Below are 24,905 nucleotides of genomic sequence, written 5' to 3' on the forward strand. Positions count from 1 at the left end.
GTCCGGGTATATCTCTATCTTCCCGCCGAGACTGTTCATCCTTATAGCTGGGGAGTGGCAAGTAAAACTGACCACCACCAGAATTACTGGGTTTACTTAGGGACGTTTATAGGTTACCACAGGTTAGGATTAGTAAACAATAAGGATATAGTCATTGGTCCACAACAACCTCTCTCCTCAGCCAGCAACCAAGTTGCTCTCTGGTTCACAGCCTCTCAGCTACATGACCCCCTTAGTCTCCACCTTCTGGAACCAGGAAGCCAGCCTGCCAAGTGTCACTCTTGTCTTGTTTTTGAACATGTTTAGTAACAATTTTAAATTTACAAATTAATTGGATAGAATAATGTCCATAGACTCCTCTCTCTCTCTCTCTCTCTCTCTCTCTCTCTCTCTCTCTCTCTCTCTCTCTCTCTCTTTCTCTCTCTCACACACACACACACACACACACACACACACACACTCACACACACACAGAGGGAGAGAAATTAAGTTTGTTTAAATCTGTAACATTATTATGAGTGTCTTTGTTTTTCTCAGTTCCTAAACACTCCAATTGTAACCTACAATGCAATATTCATTGTAGTATGTGTGCGTTGAGCTGCTAACTGCAAGGTTCGAAAGTTCAAACCACCAAGCCACTTCAAGGGAGAAAGAGACATTTTACTCACAGAGAGCGTTACAGTCCCAGAACCTCACAGGGGTAATACTACCCTGTGCTATAGGTTTTTTAGGAGTTGACATAACTTGATGGCAGTGAGTTTGGTTTGTACCTCAAATTAGAGATATTTCTAATCCATATGTTTGTCCGAATTTTTACATATTTTTAAAAATGTAAGAAGGCTTCAAAAAGTCTGGGAAAATTCCACTTTATTTTTAATGCCATTTTTTTTAGCGAAACTTTTTATGTATCCTCTTGTAGCTCTAGAGAACTGTCTAAAATATATCTTAGATGGTTTGGCATTTAAATGGCTTAAAGAAACTTTTTCTTAATATACTATTGCTACATATTATTTGTTCTTAATAAGAAGAAAGGGTTGCTCTTAATTCATTTAGCATCCCAGATGGTTTACTCCTGTTTTTGTCCACTCTTGACATATTTAATTCTTTCTGTTAACATTAATTTACTTAACCAATGTTTTTGTTTTATTTTTAGAAAATAATTTTGAAACGTTATCATTGTTAAATACCTTTTCAAAGACAATCCCAGGCCTCTGGAGGTGCTGATAAAGTTGGCCAATGCTGCTGATTAATCATACACACACACACACACACACACACACACACACACACACACACACACACACCAGTGCCCTCAGGGGCCAGCTCACGCTGGCTCTTGGGTGTGACTCTGTATGAGTGAATTATGGCAGATCCCCAAGCCTTTGCTTCTGGTTGCCCCCCACCCCCCACAGCAGACAGTCTCATATTTTCCTCATTCCCCACCTCTTCCTTTATTTCCTTTGAGGATCAGTTTTTCTTAGTATTCAAATCTGTACTTCGGTTTGTGGAGGGAAATAATTTTCTTAACACCAATCATAATAAATAGTGTTTTGAGTTGTCAAAACTAAAAACCAGATTACAGCCAAATTAAAAATGTACTGTATTTTTATAATTTTTTTCTTAATGGAAAGTATAAGAAACACCCACTGAGGTATATTATTTTTATAGCGAGATTATTGACTCTGTGATCTCCACTGTGAAATTCAGTTTCCAGGTGACAACTAGCAACTTTTCAAATACTCAGCCAGATGTGCCTAGTAACATCCTTATTAGGCAGCATAGTGTAGCACATGCCCGTCACTGCTGAAAGGTTATGGAAGTGGTGCTCTAGGGAGAAATACTCTCCATTTGCAGTTATTAAAATTTTAAAGTAATAGTAATACTTAATTCTAAATTGTTAAATAAAGTCCTTGCCACTCTTTAATTTAGAAGACAATTCCCATTGGTAATTGAGATAAGAAGCTATTTTCATCAATAACTCTTATTTTATGAGTTACGTTTTAGTTAAGATTTAGTAGTACTAGTTATATTCACTTTAGGTTTTCTGAGACTTTTGTTAATGTAATGAAAATATTAATATATTGCAATTTTAATCATGTTTAAGATCAAAGACAGCATTTCCATTTTGCAGATAAGCATGTCTATAAAATGAAGTAGATTTGCCAAGTCACATAACTAAGAACAGCAACAAAAACACTTCCTTTTAGTCAATTTTGGGACCTAGTGACCCTACATAGGGTTTCTGAGGCTGTAAAGGTTGCGGGGAGCAGACAGTCACATCTTTCTTTGGAGGAGCAGCAGGAGGCTTTGAACCACTCACCTAAAGGTTGACAATTCAGTGCTTACCTGAAAGCACCACCACGGCTCCAAACTAACTGGAAAACAAGCATATAAAACACAGAATTTGCTACCATTGAATTATTTCCAACTCTTAGAGACTCTCTTTAGGATAGAGTAGACCTGCCCTGTGGGTTTCCCATATTAACTCTTTATGAGAGTAGAAAGCTTAGTCTTCGGAGGAGCAGTTGGTGGTGTTGAACTGCTGACCTTAGTGTTAGCAACCCACTGCAAATAACTAGTATACCTAAGGAAGTAAAAAGACTAGAAATCTGAATGGTCTTATATAATTTAAAGAATTCAGTAATTGCAAAAAATATTATCCACTTTATTCAATAAGAATTACAAAGATGAAATTGTCATTTTCCAACTGTCTATATCACCCTTTCATTAGATTTTCTCTTACATTTATTTCAACTTCTAAGATACATATCACAAGCATTCTTCAGTTTAATAATTGAGTATTCAGTTCTAAAATATACACATATTTGGAAAGCCAAAATTATAGCCTTGTAAATATTAAATCTGAAGCATTGACTTGAAAATGGTTAAAGTAAATACAGAATATTTTTCAAATAAGCATTAATTTTATTACTTTAAATCTAGCAGTTACTAACCTAGCAGCAGACATATAAAGCATGACCAAATGGTTTTGTCTAATTGTTTTTTAATGAAAATGATAATGTCTTGCTTGAAATATTTACTGGTTGGCCATTTCCTTCAAGAGTGGTGAAATGAAGCCAGGTGTTTAGACACCAACATTTTAAAGCTGTATACATGGAAGATACTGACAGTTTACCAGACAACATAGTCTTCATTTTATCTTCAATGAAAATAGGATACGAACAAGAATACTGAATGTTACTCGGGATTTTTTTACATGTAGAAGTTGTAAGCACATTCTAGGCGGGGAAAATGCAGAGCATTTTGGGTGTCTTACTAGGAAGCCAGAAAACGGCCATGAATGAAGGCCACTGAGGAGTTTTCCGTAGGAAATCAAAGAGCTATAAAAACGCTTGTGCTGACTATCTGTGAAATGACAACTCACCTGGTGATGAGGTGGTTACACGGAGGTGGGTGTGCGGGGGCTGTCTGCTCCCGTGGAAAGGACTCCAGCGCTGGAAAGGTGTCAGGGACCCCCAAGCACCAGCTCCGCACGGCCTTACAGGGTCGCTGGGAGTCAGCATGGTCTGTTGGCAGTGATAGTGGTGTGAAACACTGGCATAGAGTATGTGAGCACTCCATTATTTAATGTCAAAAAATGCTGAGCAGAGATTTTGTCCATATTATTTCAAAATCAACCTTTGCTCATTAGTTTTTATGAAAACAAATTTCTAAGAAGTCATTTTCAAATTTGCTTGTTTAAAAAGGTTATTTTTCATGACACACTTTCAGTTATATAATTTGATTTTCATAAATATGTACGTTCATTTCCAAATGGTTTTACATGTAACATTTGTTACATAGAAATGATTAATATATGAACTCAACAAACTAACACTAGTGGACAAGGAAGTTTAAAATTTTTATATTTTTAAAATCTTTCAGTTTTTAAGATGTTAATTTCTTTAGTGATATATAAGAGGTTGTACACTGGTACATACGAGGGCTGGAGGCACAGGGAATCCAGGGTGGATGATACTTTCAGGACCAAGGGTGTGAGGGGCGATGCTGGGAGAGTGGAGGGTGAGTGGGTTGGAAAGGGGGAACTGATTACAAGGATCCACATGTGACCTCCTCCCTGGGAGAGGGACAGCAGAGAAGGGGGGAAGGGAGACTCCGGATAGGGCAGGATATGACAAAATAACGATGTATAAATTACCAAGGGCATATGAGGGATGGGGGAGCGGGGAGAGAGGGGAAAATAAAAAGAGAACCTGATGCAAAGGGCTTAAGTGGAGAGCAAATGCTTTTAGAATGATTGGGGCAGGGAATGTGCAGATGTGCTTTATACAATTGATGTATGTATATGTATGGACTGTGATAAGAGTTGTATGAGCCCCTAATAAAACGTTTAAAACAAACAAACAAAAAAAAGATTGAGCTAACTTCTCATTTCAGCTATTGCTACTGTCAAGGAAGATGCTCTCAGGCATTTAATCTATAGTGATATTTTTGCTGTAATGTTCTAAATAATCGAAATTTGAATGTTTCATAATTTTGTTTTTTATAAAGGTAATATATCTATTACATAGTTTTATATCATTACATGTTTTTATATAATGTAATGTTTCTTTTTCATTTCTAAGTTACATCGATTCCTTGGTGTTCCTAATATGTGCTTATCAGAATAACAAAGAACTCATGTCCAAAGGCCCATATAGGGGACATGATGAAGAATTGATATCACATTATAGAAGAGAATGTTTACTGGTAAGTAGAGTGTATATCATGTATGTTTATATAACCATTTTATTTTTCCACTGGACATTTTCCAGGTTCATGTTTTAGTGATTGATTCTATAAACTCTTATTAGATCTCATTTTCATTTAAATACTGCTTCACTCTACACCACGAATGCCTGTTATTTTTTTTCCTTTTGATAAAATTGTGTGTGTGTGTGGGACTGGGCGGTTGGTGCTTTGTTCTGATGTAGGGTCACTATGAGTCAGAACCAATTCAATGGCATCTAATAAGATATAGTATAAGATATTCAGGGATGTTTGGATTTTTGAGTCTGTGTACAGGTTTGTAGCTTGATCTATTGGTACTTTACAGAACGTAAGGTAGATGTGCTGGTGCAGTGATTTCTGACTACTTGATATTAAGCTCTTACACATATATGAGCGTCACTGGATATGTTTCTTGAGTCAGCCTGGCCTAACAGAATAGAGATAGAATTATTTTGTTAAAGCTAATTTTATACATAAATGAAATCAAAACTTGAAAGTTGCTTTGAAAACATTTTAAAACAGTAGACTATTTGTCTTTTCTTGTAGTGATAGTGAATCAGCCACACTTACCATATATACTCAAGTATAAGTTGGCCCAACTATCAGCCAAGGTACTTAATTTTAACCACAAAAAATGCATTAAGAATGTGCTGGTAATCTCGACTTAGACTCGAATATATATAGTAGCTTGTTTTACCTACAAATCTTAGTGGAACTTTATGATAATTTTATTTAATGATAATCAAGTGGGTTTGTAGCTGGTAATATACATAGTCAAGCGCAATTGTCAGTTTGATGAGGTTTGGCATGGCCAGTTTTGATTTTTAGAAGATAATTCTGTTAGTGGGATACTAAAGCAGGGGTGGGGAACATCCACTCCACAGCCATCTAAGGCCTGAAAAATCATCAGTACAAGCTAACATCACACTTCACCAGAGAGAAGCAGTTCCCGTTATTTTTGGCCAAGGCTCATTTGGAGATTTATGACATATCGCTCATAGGCCATCCTAGTCAACCATTTAAACGACTCACAAAAATACAAATGGTTCCTCACCACCACACTGGAGTATAGTTGGAAAGGAATAGAAATGAAAATCAGACAGCCTAGATTGCAAGGACAGGGAAAGGGTGAGAATCTGAACTAAGGCAGAAGCACATTGAATATAAAGAAGATGCAGAGAGTGGTAAAGCGAATGAAGTCAAGGAACTAGGGTGACTGAGAAGGAAATAGAGGAGTTGAACTTGCCTGTGTTTGGCTTTGGGGAGGATCTAAAAAGAATGGATAAGGTTGGTTTTGGACATTGCGGTAGGCTGAGTTCTCTAGAGCAGCAAAACCAATTGTGTGTGAGTGTGTGTGTGTGTGTGTGTAGAAATTTTTATCAAGAAATGGCTCACACAATCTAGAAGTGGGTCAGATATTGTCCTGGAGGCTTCTCCCAACTTAGGGGCTGATGAAGCAGGAAGACCATAGGCTGGTAGATACAAAGTTGATTGAATCCACAATCAGCAGCCTGCTGATAGATCCTGGGATTGCAGGAGTATCACAGGAGGTCCATGAACCAGATGAAAGATCCAGATCCAGCAAGAGTAGCAAGCTTTCCCAGAGTCTGCTTAAAAAGGAGGAGGCCACACCCCTAGAGTCTTTCTTCCAGTTGTATCAGGCTGTGGCTTGATCAGTGGGGCTATTCTCTACCACAACTCTTCACAGAGTTAATTAACATATATACTTGAATATAAGCTGACCTGAGGATAAGCCGAAGTACCTAATTATTACCTGGGAAACCAGAAAAACTGATGGACTTGAGTATAAGCCTAGGGTGGAAAATGCAGAAACTATTGGAGAGTTTCAGTAATAAAAACAAATAAAAATAAAATTACTAAAAATTGAGAATCAGTGGGGTAATGTATTTAAATTTTCATTTTAAATAAAAACATAAATAAAAGGAAAAGTCACTTAACATTAGTAAACCAGCACAGTAAGTGGAAAATAGGTTCAACAAAAACAATAAGGTATCAACAATGATACCTTAGAGTACTAGTCCCTGATCTCAATCAGCAACCAAGCTAAAATGTAAAGAGTTAAAATCCTTCAAATCTGGATTCATCATCATCATCCGCATCCCAATGCAGAGCTTCAGCTGGTGTGAGGTCATCATAGATGATGTCCTCACTGAGATCGCCATCATCACCATCACTGCTGTCATTTTCATACAAAGCACAGTCTTCACTGCCATCCATAGCATTACTAACACTACATTTCTGGAAGGCACGTCGCACCATGTCTTCTGGAATGTCTTCCCATGCATCTCGAACCCACTTTGCTATTAACTCTATGTCAGGCTTCATGAAATTTCCTCCTTTTGTTAGTCGGGCGTGACCAGATGACATTCATTCATGCCACATCCTTTGCACAAGGTATTTAAAACGCTTATTCAAAGATACATCCAGAGGCTGCAGTACAGATGTAAGCCCATCTGGAATACGGCTAAAGTAACTTTACTAGATTTTGCCATTTTTTTTTATGTCATCTGATAGGTGGGCTCTGAACATATCCCAAACAAGTAACGATGGCTTTTTCTTTAAGGCTGCTCCTGGTCGTCGGTTCCAAATTTGTTCCAGCCATTTTTTTGTTCCGTCTTCCATCCAGCCTTTAACATGTGCAACGCAGAGTAATTCTTGGTGGGAAATTGATCTTTTTTTAGGAAAGGTCTTTCTTTTAAAAATAATGACAGAACGCAGCTTAGTTCCATTAGCCAAACATTATAGAACAACTGTAAAGTGTTTTTTTTCATTCCTGTGGTTTTGAGAAAAATGGTTTTTTCTCCTAAACTTGCCATAGTTCTGCTACTTGGAAGATCAAAAGTCTTGGCAGTTTCATCCATGTTCCCAATATCTGCCAGGTCATAATTATAAATCCTTCTTTGTTTTATAATAAATGATTGGAATGACATAATTTTTCTCAAGGTCTTGTGGCAATTTCTGGGAAATCTTTGTTCTTTGTCTCAAACATAGGCAGCCAAACCTATTCATGAAATGGATCCACCATTCTGCTGATGCAGCAAATTTTTCAATACCTGGTTCTTTATATTTGTCATCCTTAGCCATTTGTAGAGCACATATGTGGATTCCTATGCGTGTTACGCAGTAGCCATTTTGACGATACTCCATAACCCATTTTTGCAATTCATTCTCTAGAGCCCCATAAAAAAAAAACGTTAAACCACAATGTGCTTCTTTAGCCTTTGGAATCAGTTCCAAGTCAGCCTTCATTTTCCGCCACTCCCTCACTTGCTTTTCGTCAACACAGAATTCCCTACTTGCAATACTGTTATTGCTCTCTTTTGCTCTTGACACAACCTTCACTTTGAAAGCAGCCTCATATGACCGGCGTTTTTGTTTTGGTTCAAGAGTATCCATTTCTAATAGGATAAAAAACCAAGACTTTGAAAAAGAACTTTCATGGTAATCCTCCCGCGATGTGTTAGCCGGGAGGAGGGGGAAGTCCATGCTGGCGGGGGATGCAGGATGTGAATTAACACAGAGACCAGAGGGGAGAGACGGAGCACAGCCACAGACACATCCTTATACCAGTTCAGCTGCGGTTGTAAGTGAATCATTACGGGTGCTACTGCGACTTGGAGCCGTCCACGTTATAGGACGGCTCTGACTGGTTAGATGTGAGTAAACAAACATTCAAAGCCCTGCAGTGTCAGCGGTGCTTTGAATGAACAGCGGAGAAATGGCAATCGCCCCTGAGATAACGGGCACTCGTCCGTTACCTCTGGGGGGCCCCAGTGAGATGTTACACCTCGCTGGGGTACCACTGACCCATGTATAAGCCAAACCCCAGTTTTTCAGCACATTTTTTGTTCTGAAAAACTCAGCTTATACACGAGTATATATGGTATATGTGAGATCTCATCATGGAGTTGATTATGTTGTGTTAGCAGCTGTCATCATGGGATGTTGCTACCAAACTGCTGAGAGTCCTGGCCAGCCAAGTTGACATAAAATCTATTATCACAGACATCTTAAATTTAATGGATTTTGAGGACATCCTTGGATTCAGTGAAATTGAATTAAAGCAATATGTTACCACTAATTTTCAGGATAGTAACACATTTCTTTGAATACCTATTGCCAGAAGTGAGAGGTTGTGTCATGGTCAAGCTTTGACAAACCATACTTAACACAGTACAGATTTTTGTTTTGCTTTCCTTTGTTGTTGTTGTTGCTGTTGTTTTTGTATATCTTATTGTAGCTGCAACTTGCTGAAATTAAGTTACAGGAAACGGCTTTTAGTGGATACAGAGAAAATTGCTGAGTTAATGTGAATACACTCCAAGCACTTGATCAGGATAATAACATGAAAGAGATAATATAAAAAATGTCTCTATGGCCAGTAAACTGAATTTAGACTTGAGATCAGTGATGTGAAATAGCTCATAGATAAAAAAGGAGTTGACAAATCAAGATTTAAAGGATTTTGAAGAGGAATTAAATGCTGGAGAAAGAAATAATGAAGAGAAGAAAGAGAAATTATCAAAGATTTTACAATGAATGGATTAGCTGGGGTTCTTTCTAAACTAAACCAGGGGTTTAAGTTGCTTCAAAATCTAAACCCAAACTCTAACCACTTTGCAAAAATTAATAAGCAGATTCTGGAAGCAATGAGGTTTTACTCCGAAGTACATATGAAGAATAAAAGGACCTTATAAAAAATTCTTAGTAAATGTTGTGTTGGAAACAGCATCCCCATTCTCAGTGAGATTCCAGATGACCTAGCCAGGCATCCTCAAACTAGGGCCCGCGGGCCACATGTGGCCAACCAAGGACATTTATCCGGCCTGCCAGGTGTTTTTGCTCCTTTTGTTTTTTTACTTCAAAATAAGATATGTGCAGTGTGCGTAGGAATTTGTTCATAGTGTTTTCTTAAACTATAGTCTGGCCCTCCAACAGGTCTGAGGAACAGCGAACTGGCCCCCTGTTTAAAAAGTTTGAGGACCTCTGAATTCTAGACTTTTCCAAAAGTGGAGCCAGTACCACAATTGACAAAATGCCAGTGTCCAACTTTTCATCATCATCAGACCAAATGATTATGGCTTGTACATTTTTATGCATGGTTATTAAAATTTATGTAAGTTTATATGTAATTTTCCCAACCCAAAAGACAAAATTTGGTTTATAAAGTCGCTCATCACCTAACTCCCACACAATGTGTCGACACTCACAGCAGCCCTGTGAGTCGCACAGAGAACTCCTCCTCGCACAGAGCAGGTGGTGGGTGCAAACTGCCCACCTCCAGGGTAGCAACCCTGTGTGTAACCCCTGACTCTATAGACACACTGAAAATAAAGGGTAATAATAATGAAAACTAAAAAAATGAAATATGTTACTTACCTCAGACAAATTTACGATGGAGTTGTTGTCACCTGAGTAGCAGAGTAATGACAGACGGATAGTACGTACTTTACAGACTGTATTTCATTTATCCTTGGACCAATCATCTTGAGCCAGAATTGACTCCATGGCAGTGAGTTTGGTTTAGTTTTCAAAGAGAGGTCATCATCTTTCAATTTTCTCATGACAGATTTAAAGCTGAGCTCAGAATACCTTTAACAGGATTAGATCATTAACTTGAAAATGAGTGAGACTTTTTAGAACAAGCCACTCTCCAGAATCAAAAATAATCGCACAAGTATGACATAGTAAAAATATTATCTGAAATTCAATTTAAAAGGTAATTATTATAAAGTAATATTTACTAAGCTATAATAGGTAGTTCAGAGATGAACCCTCAATGTATTTCTTATCATACTTATATTCACTTTTTCTCTTCAATATCTTCTACTTGTTAAGAAGTTGCGACAATTTTTTTATGTCCTAGCCTGCTGCTGGTTTTTTAAACAGGAACAAAGGCATCCCCGTTTATTTATACACACACATAATATGGCAACTTTTGTGCTTTAATAGCAGATTTGCTGACTAGTTTTCACAGAGAATATTTGATCCTCAAAGTGTAAACTCTGTCAGCCCAGGCGTTTTCTAGAGAACTTCACCATCCCTATACTAAACTCTGTACAGATTTGTATTTTTTATTTGGGAACCTCCATTGAAAATGTTTATGACACATGGCATGTACTCAGTAACAATTTGCAGAAGTTTAAAAGAACCACATTATTTTTATGCTTTTTATTAAGGTTTATAAGAGTGCTTATTAATTTGACTTTGAGTTGGTAAAATAACTTTTCAAAATTAATATGGAACCTGAGTTTTTATTTTAAACTTCCTTTGCGTTCTAGTCAAATTTTAGACCAAAATTTTAGTCAACTTTTCCCAAAATTTTAGTCAACTTTTCTTGTTTGGTCTTTAGGAGTAAATCATTTTTTTGTGGAGAATAAGGGAAAATGGCCTTTATAGTAATGAAAATGGATGACAAAATAAGGCATACTTCATTTGAGTGTGGTATGTGGGCCTGGATTATTGAACATGCCATTAGCTCTCAGAAGAATGAGCAAATTAGTCTTGGAAGAAATACAACTAGAATGTTTCCTAGACATGCATGAAATAGCGAGGCTTTGGCCTTAGCTCGCTTACTTGGATATATCATCAGAATATTATCAGGAAAGGTCGATTCCTAGGTAGGACATCATGTTTAATAAAGTAGAGGATTGCCCAGGAGGAGGAAATCCCTCATAGGCATGAGCTTCTCCGGTGGACTCAGACACACCAGTGATCGTGAAGATGGTTCTGAACCAGGTAGCACCTCGTTCTGTTACATGGATGGTTGCAATGACTCAGACCAGCCAATGGCACACCATCACCAATGGCACACCATGGTGGTGATTGAGGTATTTTAATGTGAATGTGAACATTAAAAACATGCAACAGTATTTTCCCCTCTATGTTATGCTTTTATTGCTGCTGCCATCATTCTATGTCCAAATAAGCTGAGATGCTATTTCCTGACTGTTTATGAACATTTGTTAGTTTCTTCAATGTTAACATTTAAAGTTATTATTTAATTAAAATATAAACATAATTTTGTTTTGTTTCTCATTGCATTAAGAAATTAAATGAGCAAGCTGCAGAATTGTTTGAATCTGGAGAAGATCAAGAAGTGAATAATGGTCTGATTATCATGAATGAGTTTATTGTCCCATTTTTACCCTTGTTACTGGTGGATGAGATGGAAGAGAAAGATATACTTGCTGTGGAAGATATGAGAAATCGATGGTGTTCCTACCTTGGACAAGAAATGGAATGTAAGTGTATATAATCTTAGTGGGCACCCAAGGTATTTATTAAAATATTAGATACGATTTTAACTTACTGCTTTTTGTATGCTTTAATATTTTAATATCAATATCATGATGACTTTTTACCATATTTGTGAGCTAAGCTGTTAACAATGTGCTATTACCATTTATATTTCCCCACTTCTCAAAAATGAAAAAGTATTTTACATACACTGATAACTTAGTTGTTGAACTTAGTCATTCCAAATTCATATCTAAACACTGAAAAGTTTAAGGACTGAACATATTTACCCCATAAGAAATTGGAAAATAAATATTTTGCCCCCAAATTAATTACTAATTAATAATTTGGCCCAAAATTAAACTTAAAAGTTCGTTTTTCAGCACTTTCAACCACTCTGGAGGCATATAGCTTTCTTGCTTATCACTGTGTCAGATCAGGCTGCTGCCCTCGAGTTGTTGCTATTGTGTCCACGTTAACACCAACTTTTTAGCCTCTTTGATGATCTGGGTTATTTGTTTCCTGGTTAACAATTTTCCACGTGTTGCTACATTAGCTGTTTTATTCTCCCCCCTCCCCCCAAACTGTTGATAATGTTGACTTAGCCATATTGTATTCAGCAACCAATCTGAGAAATGGTGATCTGATTCAGAAATACAGACTGATTTCGTTCTTCAACTCTATGGTAGTTCTCACGATTTTCCGCTGAGCTTTACTCCTGGTATCTCTTACTGTCTTTGCAGCCATGATTACAGTACTTTACCCAGAGTTCAAAAGCCCCACAGTGACGAATGTTTTAACACACTTACATAATAAGCATTACTCATGTCTAAGCGAGAGAGTGCTTAGACGGAAGCAGTCCCCCTTTGTGTCTGGGCTGAGAAACACCAAATGGCTTGACTCACTGTCGGCCAGTACAGGTTTTTCAAGGTGGATGTTTGGTTGACTACTGAGTAAACACTAAGCAAATTTTTTTTCAAACTTTGCTGGTCGAGCTATGGGAAATTTGAGCTCGGAGCCATTCGACACCCAAGGAAGGTATCCCGGTACTTTGAAAGGACTTGTCAAGCTGAATGCGCCAAGTTCAATCATATTGAGGGCAGTTATTTATCTCCCTCTCTCTTTATCTTTAATTATATCTTATTGTGTGTATTTACAGCAAACCTCCAAGAAAAGCTGACAGATTTTCTGCCCAAACTGCTTGATTGCTCTACTGAGATTAAAGGCTTCCATGAGCCACCGAAGTTACCATCCTGTTCCACTCTGGAACTCTGCGAGCGCTTTGCCGGAATCATGGCCCTCAGTCGGACTCCTGCTGATGGAAGATAACTGCGCACACTTCCCCTAAACACGCGGTGTCACATGTTTAGTCATTAACCCCTGCCTTCCTGTCACAGGGTATGCTTGTTGCTGCTATAGTTTTTAACTTTTGGTTTTTATTTTAATAACTGCAAAAGACTAAATGACTATACAGACTTTAGCCAGACTGCAAACAATAAAACTGAGAATCGCATGACACTCAGACTTTGTGTTAACCAGAACTGATGTGTAATTCTAAGTCCAGTTGACTTTATTCTGGCAAACCCATGCTTTTGCCACCCTTTGTTACAGTATTACTCTACCTTTCTCTGCAGCTCTCCACGCAGTCTGGCCCCTTCCAGGACTGCAGCCATTTAAGTGTTCCGCATTATGGACAATAGCATACTATTTGGTAGCTTGTAAATGAAATTAAAGAATAAAGTTTTATTTATGGCTACCTATGTGTTTGTAAGCAGGTATATTGTATATTAGTGTATTATTTTAGTTCTAATATATAAAAGAATTTTGTCTGGGGATTGATAAAGATTGGTGATGAACAGATTGCTACAATCTTTAATTTTGCTCCAATGTTAGCACATTGGACATTTACTAAATATTTGACACTTAAATATATTTATATTTTTTACTAAGTTGTGGAACTTAGTATGACACCTAAACTTATTTTGAATTCAAATAATGTTTTCACTGAAATGAGCGACTGATTTTTAAGTCAAACCACACTGAAACTTTTAAACTTTTCTTAGAACAACCTTTTATTTTTCTATGTATTTATAACCAATATAGCAAGGTAATTATTAAGAGAAATCTGAAAAAGTACTTGAATAAGGGCTACTTAATTGTGAAACTTAAAAGATATGTATATATACACACATACACACACAAACACATTTATTCTTCATAATGGAGAACAATGTTTTGCATTATATAATCATTCTATTTTTGTAAATTGTATACCACTTTAATTGAATATGTTCTCTACTAATCAATGCTGTGAAATGAAGTTGATGTTGTTAAAATAGAAATTGTGAGTATCTTTCCTGCTTTTACTTGCCCACTTTTCAAAAAGGAACTATGTAGAACATTTTGTAGATGAAACTGTGTTTAAGTTCAATGAAGTAATATTGTGAATGCAAACCAGTGCTTTAAAGGTAATCATGTTACCAACAACTTATTTTTGGATTTATAAAAGCTTTATAAACAATATTTTGCTAGCTTAGTAAAGCATTCATTACATCATGTGTATGTTTGTTGCAGCGGCACCAAAACTAGTGCTTTTTACAAACATCTTTCAAAATATTAGGAGGAAGAGGGTGAATAAATTGTTCAATAACATATGATACTCTTTATACCGTTATCTGGACTGTTACAATATTAATGACAAGGAATGGATACTGTATCTGTTAGATCTTGCAGATTGTAACTTTCAAAATATTTTTGGTTTAGATTTTAAATTCTCTACTGAGTAGAATTAGTATTCTGCATCAAGTTTCAAAGCCTCCTAAAGGTTTAGACACCTTATATTTATCACCAAGGCTTTTGTAAGCATCAGCATTTTATGATAACAGTAAAGTTGATTGTGTTCATGTGTATACTTTCCTACTGACACATAAAGTTCATGTGTATACTTTTCAAACACAAAATAGAAATTCTTTCAAGTGACACATCCAGGTAATCATGTGTGGCTCTTGTGCTAAAGGTAAGTGATATTACTAAATTTATTTTGCACTTTAAAACTAGTTTATTCCTCACAATAAATCTGAAACTTATTTTAAATTAGTGCCTTTTGTTTTCCCCCAAACCTGGCGAAAAGCTTGTCTTCATACCAGCATTTAGTGTGGTTTGGGATCAGTGGTATTTCCTTACATTCTGTTCTGGGGTAAATTGAATTTACAGCTCTTGTTTTTACAAAGTGGATTGTATAATAGTGTTATCCAGTGGAGGTGACATTTTGATTTAAACAATTTTCATTTTGTTTACTATAATGGTCCTTCCTAGTTCTGAAAATTAGATTTGCATTAATTTAGGGTGGAATTTAAGACCTTGAAGTTTCTTGTAAATACAGGCTTTAGGAGAACTGTAATCAGGAGTAAAGCAATGAGGCACCTCTAGTACTTTTCTTAATCAAATTCAAATCAGTGCTAAGTATACACCAAATCACTAATTGGCAAAGTGTAGTTTCCAGTCCCACACTTCAGCATCACTTTGAGGATGTGTTAGGAATGCAAATTGTTGAGCCCTAGTTCAAAACTACTGGTTTGGAAACTGGGGCAACCTTATCCCTTCATACCATTTGGATGTTTGCTGGAGGCGGGGAACCACAAAATGAAATAGCACAGCAGAATGTTATGCTTCTTAAAGTGATGCAGTAAAGTTTGTGTTGACAGAGGATCCTTTCTTTGTTGGAAGCTTTTTCTGTCTCTTGAAATTCCAAGGAAGTGATGGAAAGATTTTATATTTATTTATTTTGGCGGGGAGGGTGGTGGTAGTGGTGGTGGTGGTTGCTTTTATATTTAATTGTTCGGGTGGATTTTCATTGCATTCTTTCTGTTCTACAGTATTTTCATCCTTAGTTCCTTCCTTTCCCTTTTCCGTCCCTCACTTCATCACTGGTAGCTGTTGTGCCCGCCCCCCCCCACCCCCCGTCACCTTGTCACACAATGCTATGACACACAGGCAGTAGTGGGGTTCCTCTTTGGTGAGGTGGAGGCTGGGGCTTAGGAATGGTCCGCTACAGAAATGAGGTATCCGTCTATTTGCCGCATTTTCCCCCCTCCTGCAATTCCTAAACCTAATTTCATTTTCTAATTGACTGACTTTAGGAATAAATTAAATTTTCAAGATAAAAATTGTTACTAAGAATAATTAGTCATGTGAGGGAACTGTGTACACCCATGAATACATACTATAAATCCTAGTGATTTAAATATCCTTCGTCATCCCTTCTAGTTTTCTCAATCCCTATTTAAGCACCACTGTTTCCCCCACCTTCTCCTGTGCCAACTCTTGTGATATCGCCTTTCTTTTGCATCGTCCAGAAAAGGGGGTGTATTGAGTGTGGTTGTCTTTCAACTTTACACCTCCCTGCTGTGAATATACTTTTACCTACTGCTTGCTTACCCAGTACATAACAAGAGAGTGCAAATCATTAATAACCTTAAAATTATTAAGTATAAAGTCAAAATTTAGTATGAAGTTGACATAGAAATTTAGTTAAGTACCCCCAAACGTTGCCAACTCCTGAGTGTGGAAAACAAACATGTCAGAGTCCGTTCTAAATCATGACACTCCCTAAGTTCAAGCGTGGGTACAAACTACACAAACCCCAACAGCCAGCGGATCACTAACCTCCACTTTTTAGTTCCAAACACCCATTATTTAAATTCCATTAGCATCATTTTCCTCTAATGTACTAGGCCAAACCCTATACATCAGTTTCCCTTTAGTAAGTGAGTGAGTGAGTGAGTGAGAGAGAGAGAGAGAGAGAGTGTGTGTGTGTGTGTGTGTGTGTGTGTGTGTGTGTATGTAATAGGGCCAAACTGGTTCTCAACCCTAGCTGTATGTCAAAAGCACATGAGAAATGCCTCCATGCAAAATTACCTTCTTTGCCATGAGACCAGAAGAACTGGATGTTGACCTGCTACCATTACTAAACAGACTTAGTTCAGTGATTCTATTGAATCCTGAGCCTAAGGAGGCGCGGCGTGAAGAAGAGTTTCAAATGCTGGATGAACTCCTGAGGCTTGATAAAATCTTTAAACCTTACAGTACCCTAAGGTCTTGAAAGCAAACAAAAGCTTAATTAGTAACAATGTCAGCCGTAGATATTTTGCTCTTCTGAGAATTACCATCCGCAACTTGAAAGATCAGCTAGGAACTCTGGGAAATCCTTTAGTGTAAGCAGGGAGGAGCATCTCAAAAACAGGATGAGGATGGTTGAACAACTTGAAAAATGTAATCAATGTCACAAAATTGTATGTGTAAAAAAATTGTATGTGTAGGAGTGGTTGAGCTGGTATAGTTCATGTATATTTTCTACAGAAAATTTAAATGAGCATTTGAAAAGGTCCATGCTACTGAGCCTTGGCTGGGCTGTTACATACACATTTCAAACACACTAGCCACTTGAAGGATCTCCACTGAAAATTGTGTGTACTGGTTGGGCTAAGATCCCCAAGGTTAGCAGTTTGAAACCCACAGCGGGTGTTCTACCCTGCCCTTTAGGATCACTGTGAATCAACATTAACTCCATTGCAGTGAGAGAAAGCCACTTGAGCCCTCGAGGTTGGGAGCTGGGTTCTTAAGGCCTGGCCAGCAGTTGGAAGCCCTCGCTGCATGGTGGGAGAATGACAGAACCCTCTACTCCCTTGAAGCCTCGGAAACCTACAGGGGTGGGTCTGCCTGTCCTATGGGATCCAGGAGTGGGTATGGACTCAATGGCAGTGACAGCTTGAGTTTGAACCACTGTTAAGGAAGAAAGGTGAGGTCTGCTCCCCAAAAGAGCTCAAACACACTAGAGGGTTGTTAGAATGACGGCTTTGGGTGGGCGTAGACCAGGTGTCCTCAAACTGTGGCCCAGGGGCCAGCCACATTTATCCGGCCCACTGGGTGTTTTTGTCCCGTTTTGTGTTTTACTTCAAAATAAGAAATGTGCAGTGTGCATAGGAATTTGTTCATAGTTTTTACAAAAACTATCTTCCAGCCCTCCAACGGGTCTGAGGGACAGTGAACTCGCCCCCTGGTTATAAAATTTGAGGACCCCTGGGCCGTAGACAGTATCATATATATTCCTAAAGCATTAAAGGTGAAAGGTGGTGTGTTAGTCTGGGTAGATTAGAGAGACTCCATAAGACTCATAAGTGTATAAGGAAAAGGTTTATACACGAGCAATTGAACATTGAGAAAACAGCCCAGTCCACATCAAGTCCAGAGGTCCAATATTAGCCCAAATGTCCAGTACCAATCCAGAAAGCCCTCTTCACACTCACAAAACACGTCCAATGACGCCAAATGTAGGAAGATCACAGGCCCGCGGGTGTGAAGTCTTGTGGATCCAGCGGTTTTTCAAGCATCTCCGAGCTGTCATGGACCTCAACATGGCTTCTCCAGGCACAGGGTCTGTCAGCATAGTGCTTTGAGTCCTCAGGGAATTAACAGAAAGAAAAATAGTGTCTCCCGCCTCCAGAAAGGAGAAGGCCATGCCCACACAGAGGCCTCATTGGCTGGATCTGATTGACTGGCTAGACTCCACCCCTTCGTTCGTAATCCTCTCAAATTGACAGCAGATTATCTAACTACCACAGGTAGTTTGAGGGTTCTTACTCTAGATGAGCTGTTCTCAGCCCTGGATCGCAACCCCTTTCACGGGGATCTCCCGATTCTTAACAGTAGCAAAATTACAGTGATGAAATAGCAAGGAAAATAGTTTTGTAGTTGGGCTCACCACTACGTGAAGAACTGTATTAAAAGGTCGCGGCATTAGGAAGGTTGAGAACCACTGCTCTAGATCAATGCTTCTCCAACATTAGTTTATGTGAGCATCACCTGTGGTCCTTCCATGAAAGGCTTGAATATAGCTTGGTAAGGTGGAGGACAAGACTCCGTTACTGCATGTCAAAAGGAATGTTCTGGGCTCTAATTTTCCTGGGTGCTCTGAGTAGTGCACACCCATTTCTATAAACAAAGATGTACTCGTGTTTTTCAGCCCTAAACTTTGAATTTTTCTTACTCCTGTGCTGAGTGGCTAAGAGTTCAGATTCTCATCTGGAATCAGGCTACTGAATTCAGATACTGGCCAACAATTAATAAAACTCACTGCCATCTAGGCAATTCCGACTCAGCTACCCTACAGTACAGGGTAGAACCATCCTTGTTGCTTTACAATTGTAGAAAGCCTCGTCTTTCTCCTGTGTTAACATTTACTAGCTGACTTAACTTTGAATGAATTCTTTAACTTTTTGGGTACCCCAATTTCTTCATTTATACAATGAGAATTAAAATATAATTCTCCTTTAAGAAATAACCCTATTACGTTTGAGGCAATTTTGGCTTAATCCTAAGTAGGGTTTCCGAGGCTGTAAGTTGTTGTGGAAGCTGCCAGCCTCATCATCGTCCCACAGTGCAGCTGGTGGATTTGACTGGCCAGCCTAGCAGTCCTATGCCTAACCCACAGCACTGCGAATGTCCCCGCCCAGCTTTCTGTAAGAGGGTCATTTTAAAGGTTAAATGTGTTTGTATCTAGATAACAAAATGCCTGCTCAGTGAATGTTCAATAGCAACCTTTTATTTATCTATTTATTTTTTACAACATGACACACACTGCTTATTCCTACATTTTAATTTTCAAGGTCTTTGGCTGCCTCTGCAACTACTTTTGACTCCTCATTACTGATGGTTCCTTTTGTGCCTGATCCTTAGATAGGATGGTTCAACATACTTCATTTGACCCTCTTTGCCTTCTGTGGATGTTGTCTTTTAAATATCTTTCTGCCCCACATATGAACGGGTAACCCCCCAAATGGAATTTTTTTAAAGCTATGTATTTACCTTTTTTTTTTTTAAAACCTTATCACCTTCAAAGTACTTTCCATTACACTTGTATTTGTCAAATCTGGTCCCTACTGTTGGAAACATTTTTCAAACTCGTCTGTTTGGATTTCTGACAGCACCTCCCTTATTGTTTCTTCTTCTCTTTCACATCGGCAAATCACTGTCCTTTCAGGTGTTTTCATTCACAGAAACAAGAAGTAACACGGAGTAAGGTCAGGTGAGTGAGGTGCGTAGGGCAAGAGAGGCGTGCTGGGTTTTGCTCCAAACTGGTGCACTGAGACGACTGTGTGAGCAGGTGTGTTGTTGCAGTTCCCCGTCTGCCACAGATCAGGACTTTTTTTGTCACACACTGTGATGCAATGTTTTCAGAACCTCTAAACAGAAAGTTTCATTAACAGTCTGACCTGGTAGAATGAACTCCAAATGCACTACGAGTTGACATTTTCATCCTTTTGGGAAGTTGACATGTTTAGCAAGGTGTGTCATTAGTTGACATTTCACCTTTTTTGAAATGAGAAAAACACTCAGACACGTGGGTTTTCCCCATAGCGCTGTCCTTGTAAATGTTCCCCGTCAACAGTTACCTGCAGCATTTTCCCCAAACAGGAAACAAAAATTTTACAGCCACACAGTTTTTTTAAAATAGGCCATCACAAAAAGTGAGGTGTGAGCAAAGGTGTGAAATTTTACAAAATATTTCACTGTGTCCTAAGAGAACTTTCCCAGGGTCGCTGCAGTGCACTAAGAGTGAGTTACTCGATGCTCACCTAGCAGGGAAGCTGTTTACTATGAAAGCTCTGCTCAGCCCAGGGCAATTCTGGTGTTTTTTAAGGGGAATACCCCTTTGTACATGGAACGGTGGGGAGGAACATTGGGCCGCAAACCTTGCCAGATGCTCCCAGGGAGAAAGATAAGACTATCTTTGCCTATAAAAATTTACACCTTGGAACCCTATCTCTACGGGGTCACGATGCATCCAAGTGAACTCAATGGGAGTGTGTGACTGCACAGATGCTGATGATTCACATCTGTATCTGCATTCGGGAGCCCTGGTGGTGCAGTTATTTCTCATTAGGCTTCCTCCCACAAGTTAGCAGTTCAAAGCCACAAAGTGCCCCTTGGGAGAAAGATGAGGCTCTCTACTCCGTTAAAAGCTAGCAGTCTCGTAAACACAAGGGCCGTTCCACCTCGACTTACTGGGTTGCCACGAGTCTTCACCGAGCCCATGGCAAGGAGAGAGAAAATGTCTGCACTCATCACTTCCTCCCGAACCTGATTCGTCAATGCCTGTGGTGAGTAGTAATCCAGAAAGGGGGACTTATTCTCAATTCTCCTTTCACCTCCTACTGATTGTCAAGTGTTGAGAGGTCAAGTTTCTTCCCACTTCGTGTTCTCTTACTGCTGCTGCTGCTGTCCACTGGTTTCCTCCTGGAGCCAGCTTTCTGTCCAAAAATGTTAATCCCTGAAACGTCCAGAGACTCAAGAACGTGCAGAAATGCTCTCTTGGAGGTGGGGGTGGGGGAGAGAGGAGGGCGGAGGTACAAGAGTAAATGGACTAATTCTGCTTGAATTCGTGTTAATCATTTCTATCAAATGAGACTGTTTAAGGTTCTGTTTCCTGGTGTACGTGATGTGAGAATTCATATCCCTCCTTTCATCCATACATATCACAGTCTTTCAGGGGGTCCTTACATAAAGCAAACTTAATGAGACAAACTTCCTAGAGTTGGACTTATGTGACTTATGTGTACGCTGTGACGAATGTACTATCATTTATTTGTTATGAACAAAATTAAGTGTGACGGGACAAGATAAGGCCTGTAGGGTAGATGGGGAAAGATTTTCCAAGGAAATGCTCATTGTACCAGTGGTGACTACTCTTGAACAAATAGGAGTGTAACATTCTTAGCCTGTTTTTCACCAATGCAGTTTTCAATTTTCTTAAAACTTCTTCCTAATGATCTCCAGTGACTGCCCTGTGTCTGAGAAAATCTATCAAAAATCACCTCGGAAATGAAAATGATGAGGGCAGAGAATGTACGGATGTGCTTTATACAATTGATGTATGTATATGTATGGATTGTGATAAGAGTTGTATGAGCCCCTAATAAAATGTAAAAAAAAAAAAAAAAGTCCTCATAGACTTGTGAGTTGACCTCTTTACTGTGAATTGAACTGCCTCAGCAGTTCCCGCCAAACCCAGCAGTTTGAGTGGGCCTTTGTTCTCCTGAATAAGACCGAGACAAGTGACATACAGAGAGACTCGTCAGCAGCCGCCCACGGAATGCAGAACCATGTGTAAGCCCATTTTGTGTGGCATGAGCCCATACCTGTGTGGCCTGGCACGGGAGCAGCCATGCTTTTCAACTTACCGTCATATGTTACAAGAACATTTTTGGAAACATTGTTCATACAAGCAAAAATTCAGAGCACCTCAATCGTCCATCAATAATACACCAATAAATTGTCATGCATTCATGTAATGGAATACCAATCCAGCAATAAAAGGAATAAACCAGAGCTTCCTATATCAACATGGATAAATTTTATAGTGATAGCATTGTAGTGAAAGAAGCAAGATAAAAATCTATGCAGTATACATGTTTAACTGAAAAACCAACACCAAACTCCCTGACTGTGAGCTGTTTCTGACTCAGAGACCTTATAGGACGGCGTAGAACTGCCCCGGAGAGTTGCCGAGACTGACTACGTGACGGAGTAGGAAGCCTAGTCTACCTCCCAGCATGGCTGGTGCTTTCAAACTGTTGACCTTGTGCTTAGCAGCCCAACAAGTAATCACTAACCGCCTGGGCTTTTTGTATTAAGATAGTATGTTTTAAAGGGAAGAAGCTGTGTCATTGAAAAGGGACGTTTGGGAAGCTGTAGACTTGCTTTTAATCTCATGTGATTTCATGTTTAGTTAAATGTCTGTATGTCTTTGTGTAATTTTGTCGTTGGGGTTGGATATCTGGCTTTTAGAGTAAATTATCCCCTGGAGTATACTTTTGAGATTGACCCATGCTGAGAAGCATTTTAAACCAAGTAAATTAGTCATATCAAGTAATACAGTGATAGAAAGAAGAGAGAAAATGGTGCAGGTGAGAGTTGTGGAGCGCACTGACAGGTCCTGCTGTGGGTGGTAGAGCCAGTAAAGGAAATGGAGAAGATTCTTATTTAATGTTGATGAAATTGGAAACTCCGTGTGTGCCTTAGGCCAAAAGAAGTTTTCTAAAAACAGGAAGTTGTCTGGAATGACAATAAAATGAGGACAGAATCCAAGATAATTTTGACAATTGTAATTTTCCGTAGAGTGTTGAGGGCAGAGATTCTGAAGTGGCTTCAAGAGTTCCAACAACAGTGTGGATCATCTAGATAGAAGACACTCCCATTATCTAAATATTTACATATTAATAAAACAGTAAAATAGTTCATGCATTACCACAGGCTGGGAAGAAAGCAAGAAATATTTTCAATGACCAAGTTACAGGAAAGAATACATTTTGATAAATTATACTAGAAGTAGGAATTATTTTTCTAGTCTCTCCAAAGAACATATAATAAAATTGTCAACTTATATAGAGGTACATTAAAACTGTAAGGAAAAAAATAAAGTCATTATTATGACATATTCTATATAAATATGGTAGTCATTAATATTTATAACTGTAATTTTGTTTTCATATTTTAAGTATTAACCTTTCCACATAAATACTAATCTTTCTACAAAATACTTCACTTTTTTTTCATTTGAAAGTTCTTCCAATTGTGAATTGGATCTGTGGGCCAGAGAGCACAATCGAAGCTAGCAAGCAGAGGAACACAGCACAAAGGACACAGGCACAAAGAACTTTCAATCAGATATTTTTGTCTAAACCATGATTCTTGCGAGGCAAAACCATCAGGAAAAAGGAAGAAAACCTTTTTACTGTGCCTTGAAGACAGAAAAAGACTTTGGTTTGGTTTTGCTTCTTGGTGGAGGGAGGAATTCACAAGTCATGAGTCTGGAGGTAAGGGTTTGGGGCTAGAATTCACACTGCGCACACAGTCAGAAACCCCACGAATCTGAACGGCTTCCGGTAGGTTGGTACTGTGTGTCCTTGAGATGATTCCAACTCAGAGCAGCCCTAGAGGACAGGACAACTGCCTCGGGGTGTTTCCCTCGGGAAGCAGACTGCCCCATCTTACTCAGGCCACCAAGGCCCCTGAAAACCAGAAATGTGGAAATAAAAAATGGGAGGGGTGGGGATTTGCTCTGAGGAACATGTTTTAAACGTTGATTTTATATAAACCATGAGTAAGAAATAAAAGTATTTGCAGAAATGGATATGGACTCTTTTTAGACGTTGGCATTCAAATGAAATTCCTGCCCATAGGGAAGTGGAAATTTCAAACGGTAGAAGCCTGAGCAGCAGGATAGACTCGCTTACCGTGTTTATCAATGTGGTCTTAAACGACTTCTAAAACCTCTATCCTACATAGAGGTGGGCACCTAGGAGTTGCTTAGATTTCCTTCAGGGAAACCAACCCATGTTGCTGCCCTCAGATGCTCACACTAAAGAGGGCAGCCTGCCCCAAGGGTAAGCGACCCTTTCTCTGGAGACGCCCAGCCTTCCTGGGCCCACACAGGAACAGAGATGCTCCAGAGCACCCCAATGGCTTGACGGGTTGTCAGCACAGCTCATCTTCCTCTCCCCAACCCTAGTTTCTTCCTGCTCTTCCACTGGGGTTGATCTCTTCTCCACACCACCGCCTTCTCGCTACATCCAGCGAACCCGGCCTGGACACGTGTTTACGCAGCCGAGCGTCCGTGATTAGGCTTCTCAAGTGGATCGATAGAAACATAGAACCAAATGAATGTTTCAAGCAATTATCTTGATAGGTTAATAAACGGATGTTTTGGTTGATAGGATTATTTTTGTATATATCCAAAGTTCCATGTGGGTGTGATCATCCTACTTCGTGGTGAGATTCTAAACCAGTAAAGATAAATGATTGAATGGCATCCCCTCGAGCATTAAAAATTCTAATTTGCGTAATGTCTCTGCCTT

General features: G+C 38.9%; 1 protein-coding gene across 2 annotated transcripts in view; it reads left to right on the forward strand.

Moving 5' to 3' along the window:
* The window catches only part of USP25 (ubiquitin specific peptidase 25), a 168,194-nt gene extending 148,333 nt beyond the window's left edge, over positions 1 to 19,861 (forward strand). For both annotated transcript variants that reach the window (XM_075542462.1, XM_075542463.1), the window contains 3 exons: positions 4,587 to 4,710; positions 11,801 to 11,996; positions 13,151 to 19,861. In XM_075542462.1, the coding sequence (XP_075398577.1) occupies positions 4,587 to 4,710; positions 11,801 to 11,996; positions 13,151 to 13,320 (490 nt within the window). In that variant the 3' untranslated portion in view covers positions 13,321 to 19,861. The remainder of the gene's footprint in view (positions 1 to 4,586; positions 4,711 to 11,800; positions 11,997 to 13,150) is intronic.
* Positions 19,862 to 24,905: the final 5,044 nt, after the last annotated feature.

The sequence above is a fragment of the Tenrec ecaudatus genome, chromosome 2, assembly GCF_050624435.1.
Source record: "Tenrec ecaudatus isolate mTenEca1 chromosome 2, mTenEca1.hap1, whole genome shotgun sequence".
NCBI classification, from domain to species: domain Eukaryota; kingdom Metazoa; phylum Chordata; class Mammalia; order Afrosoricida; family Tenrecidae; genus Tenrec; species Tenrec ecaudatus.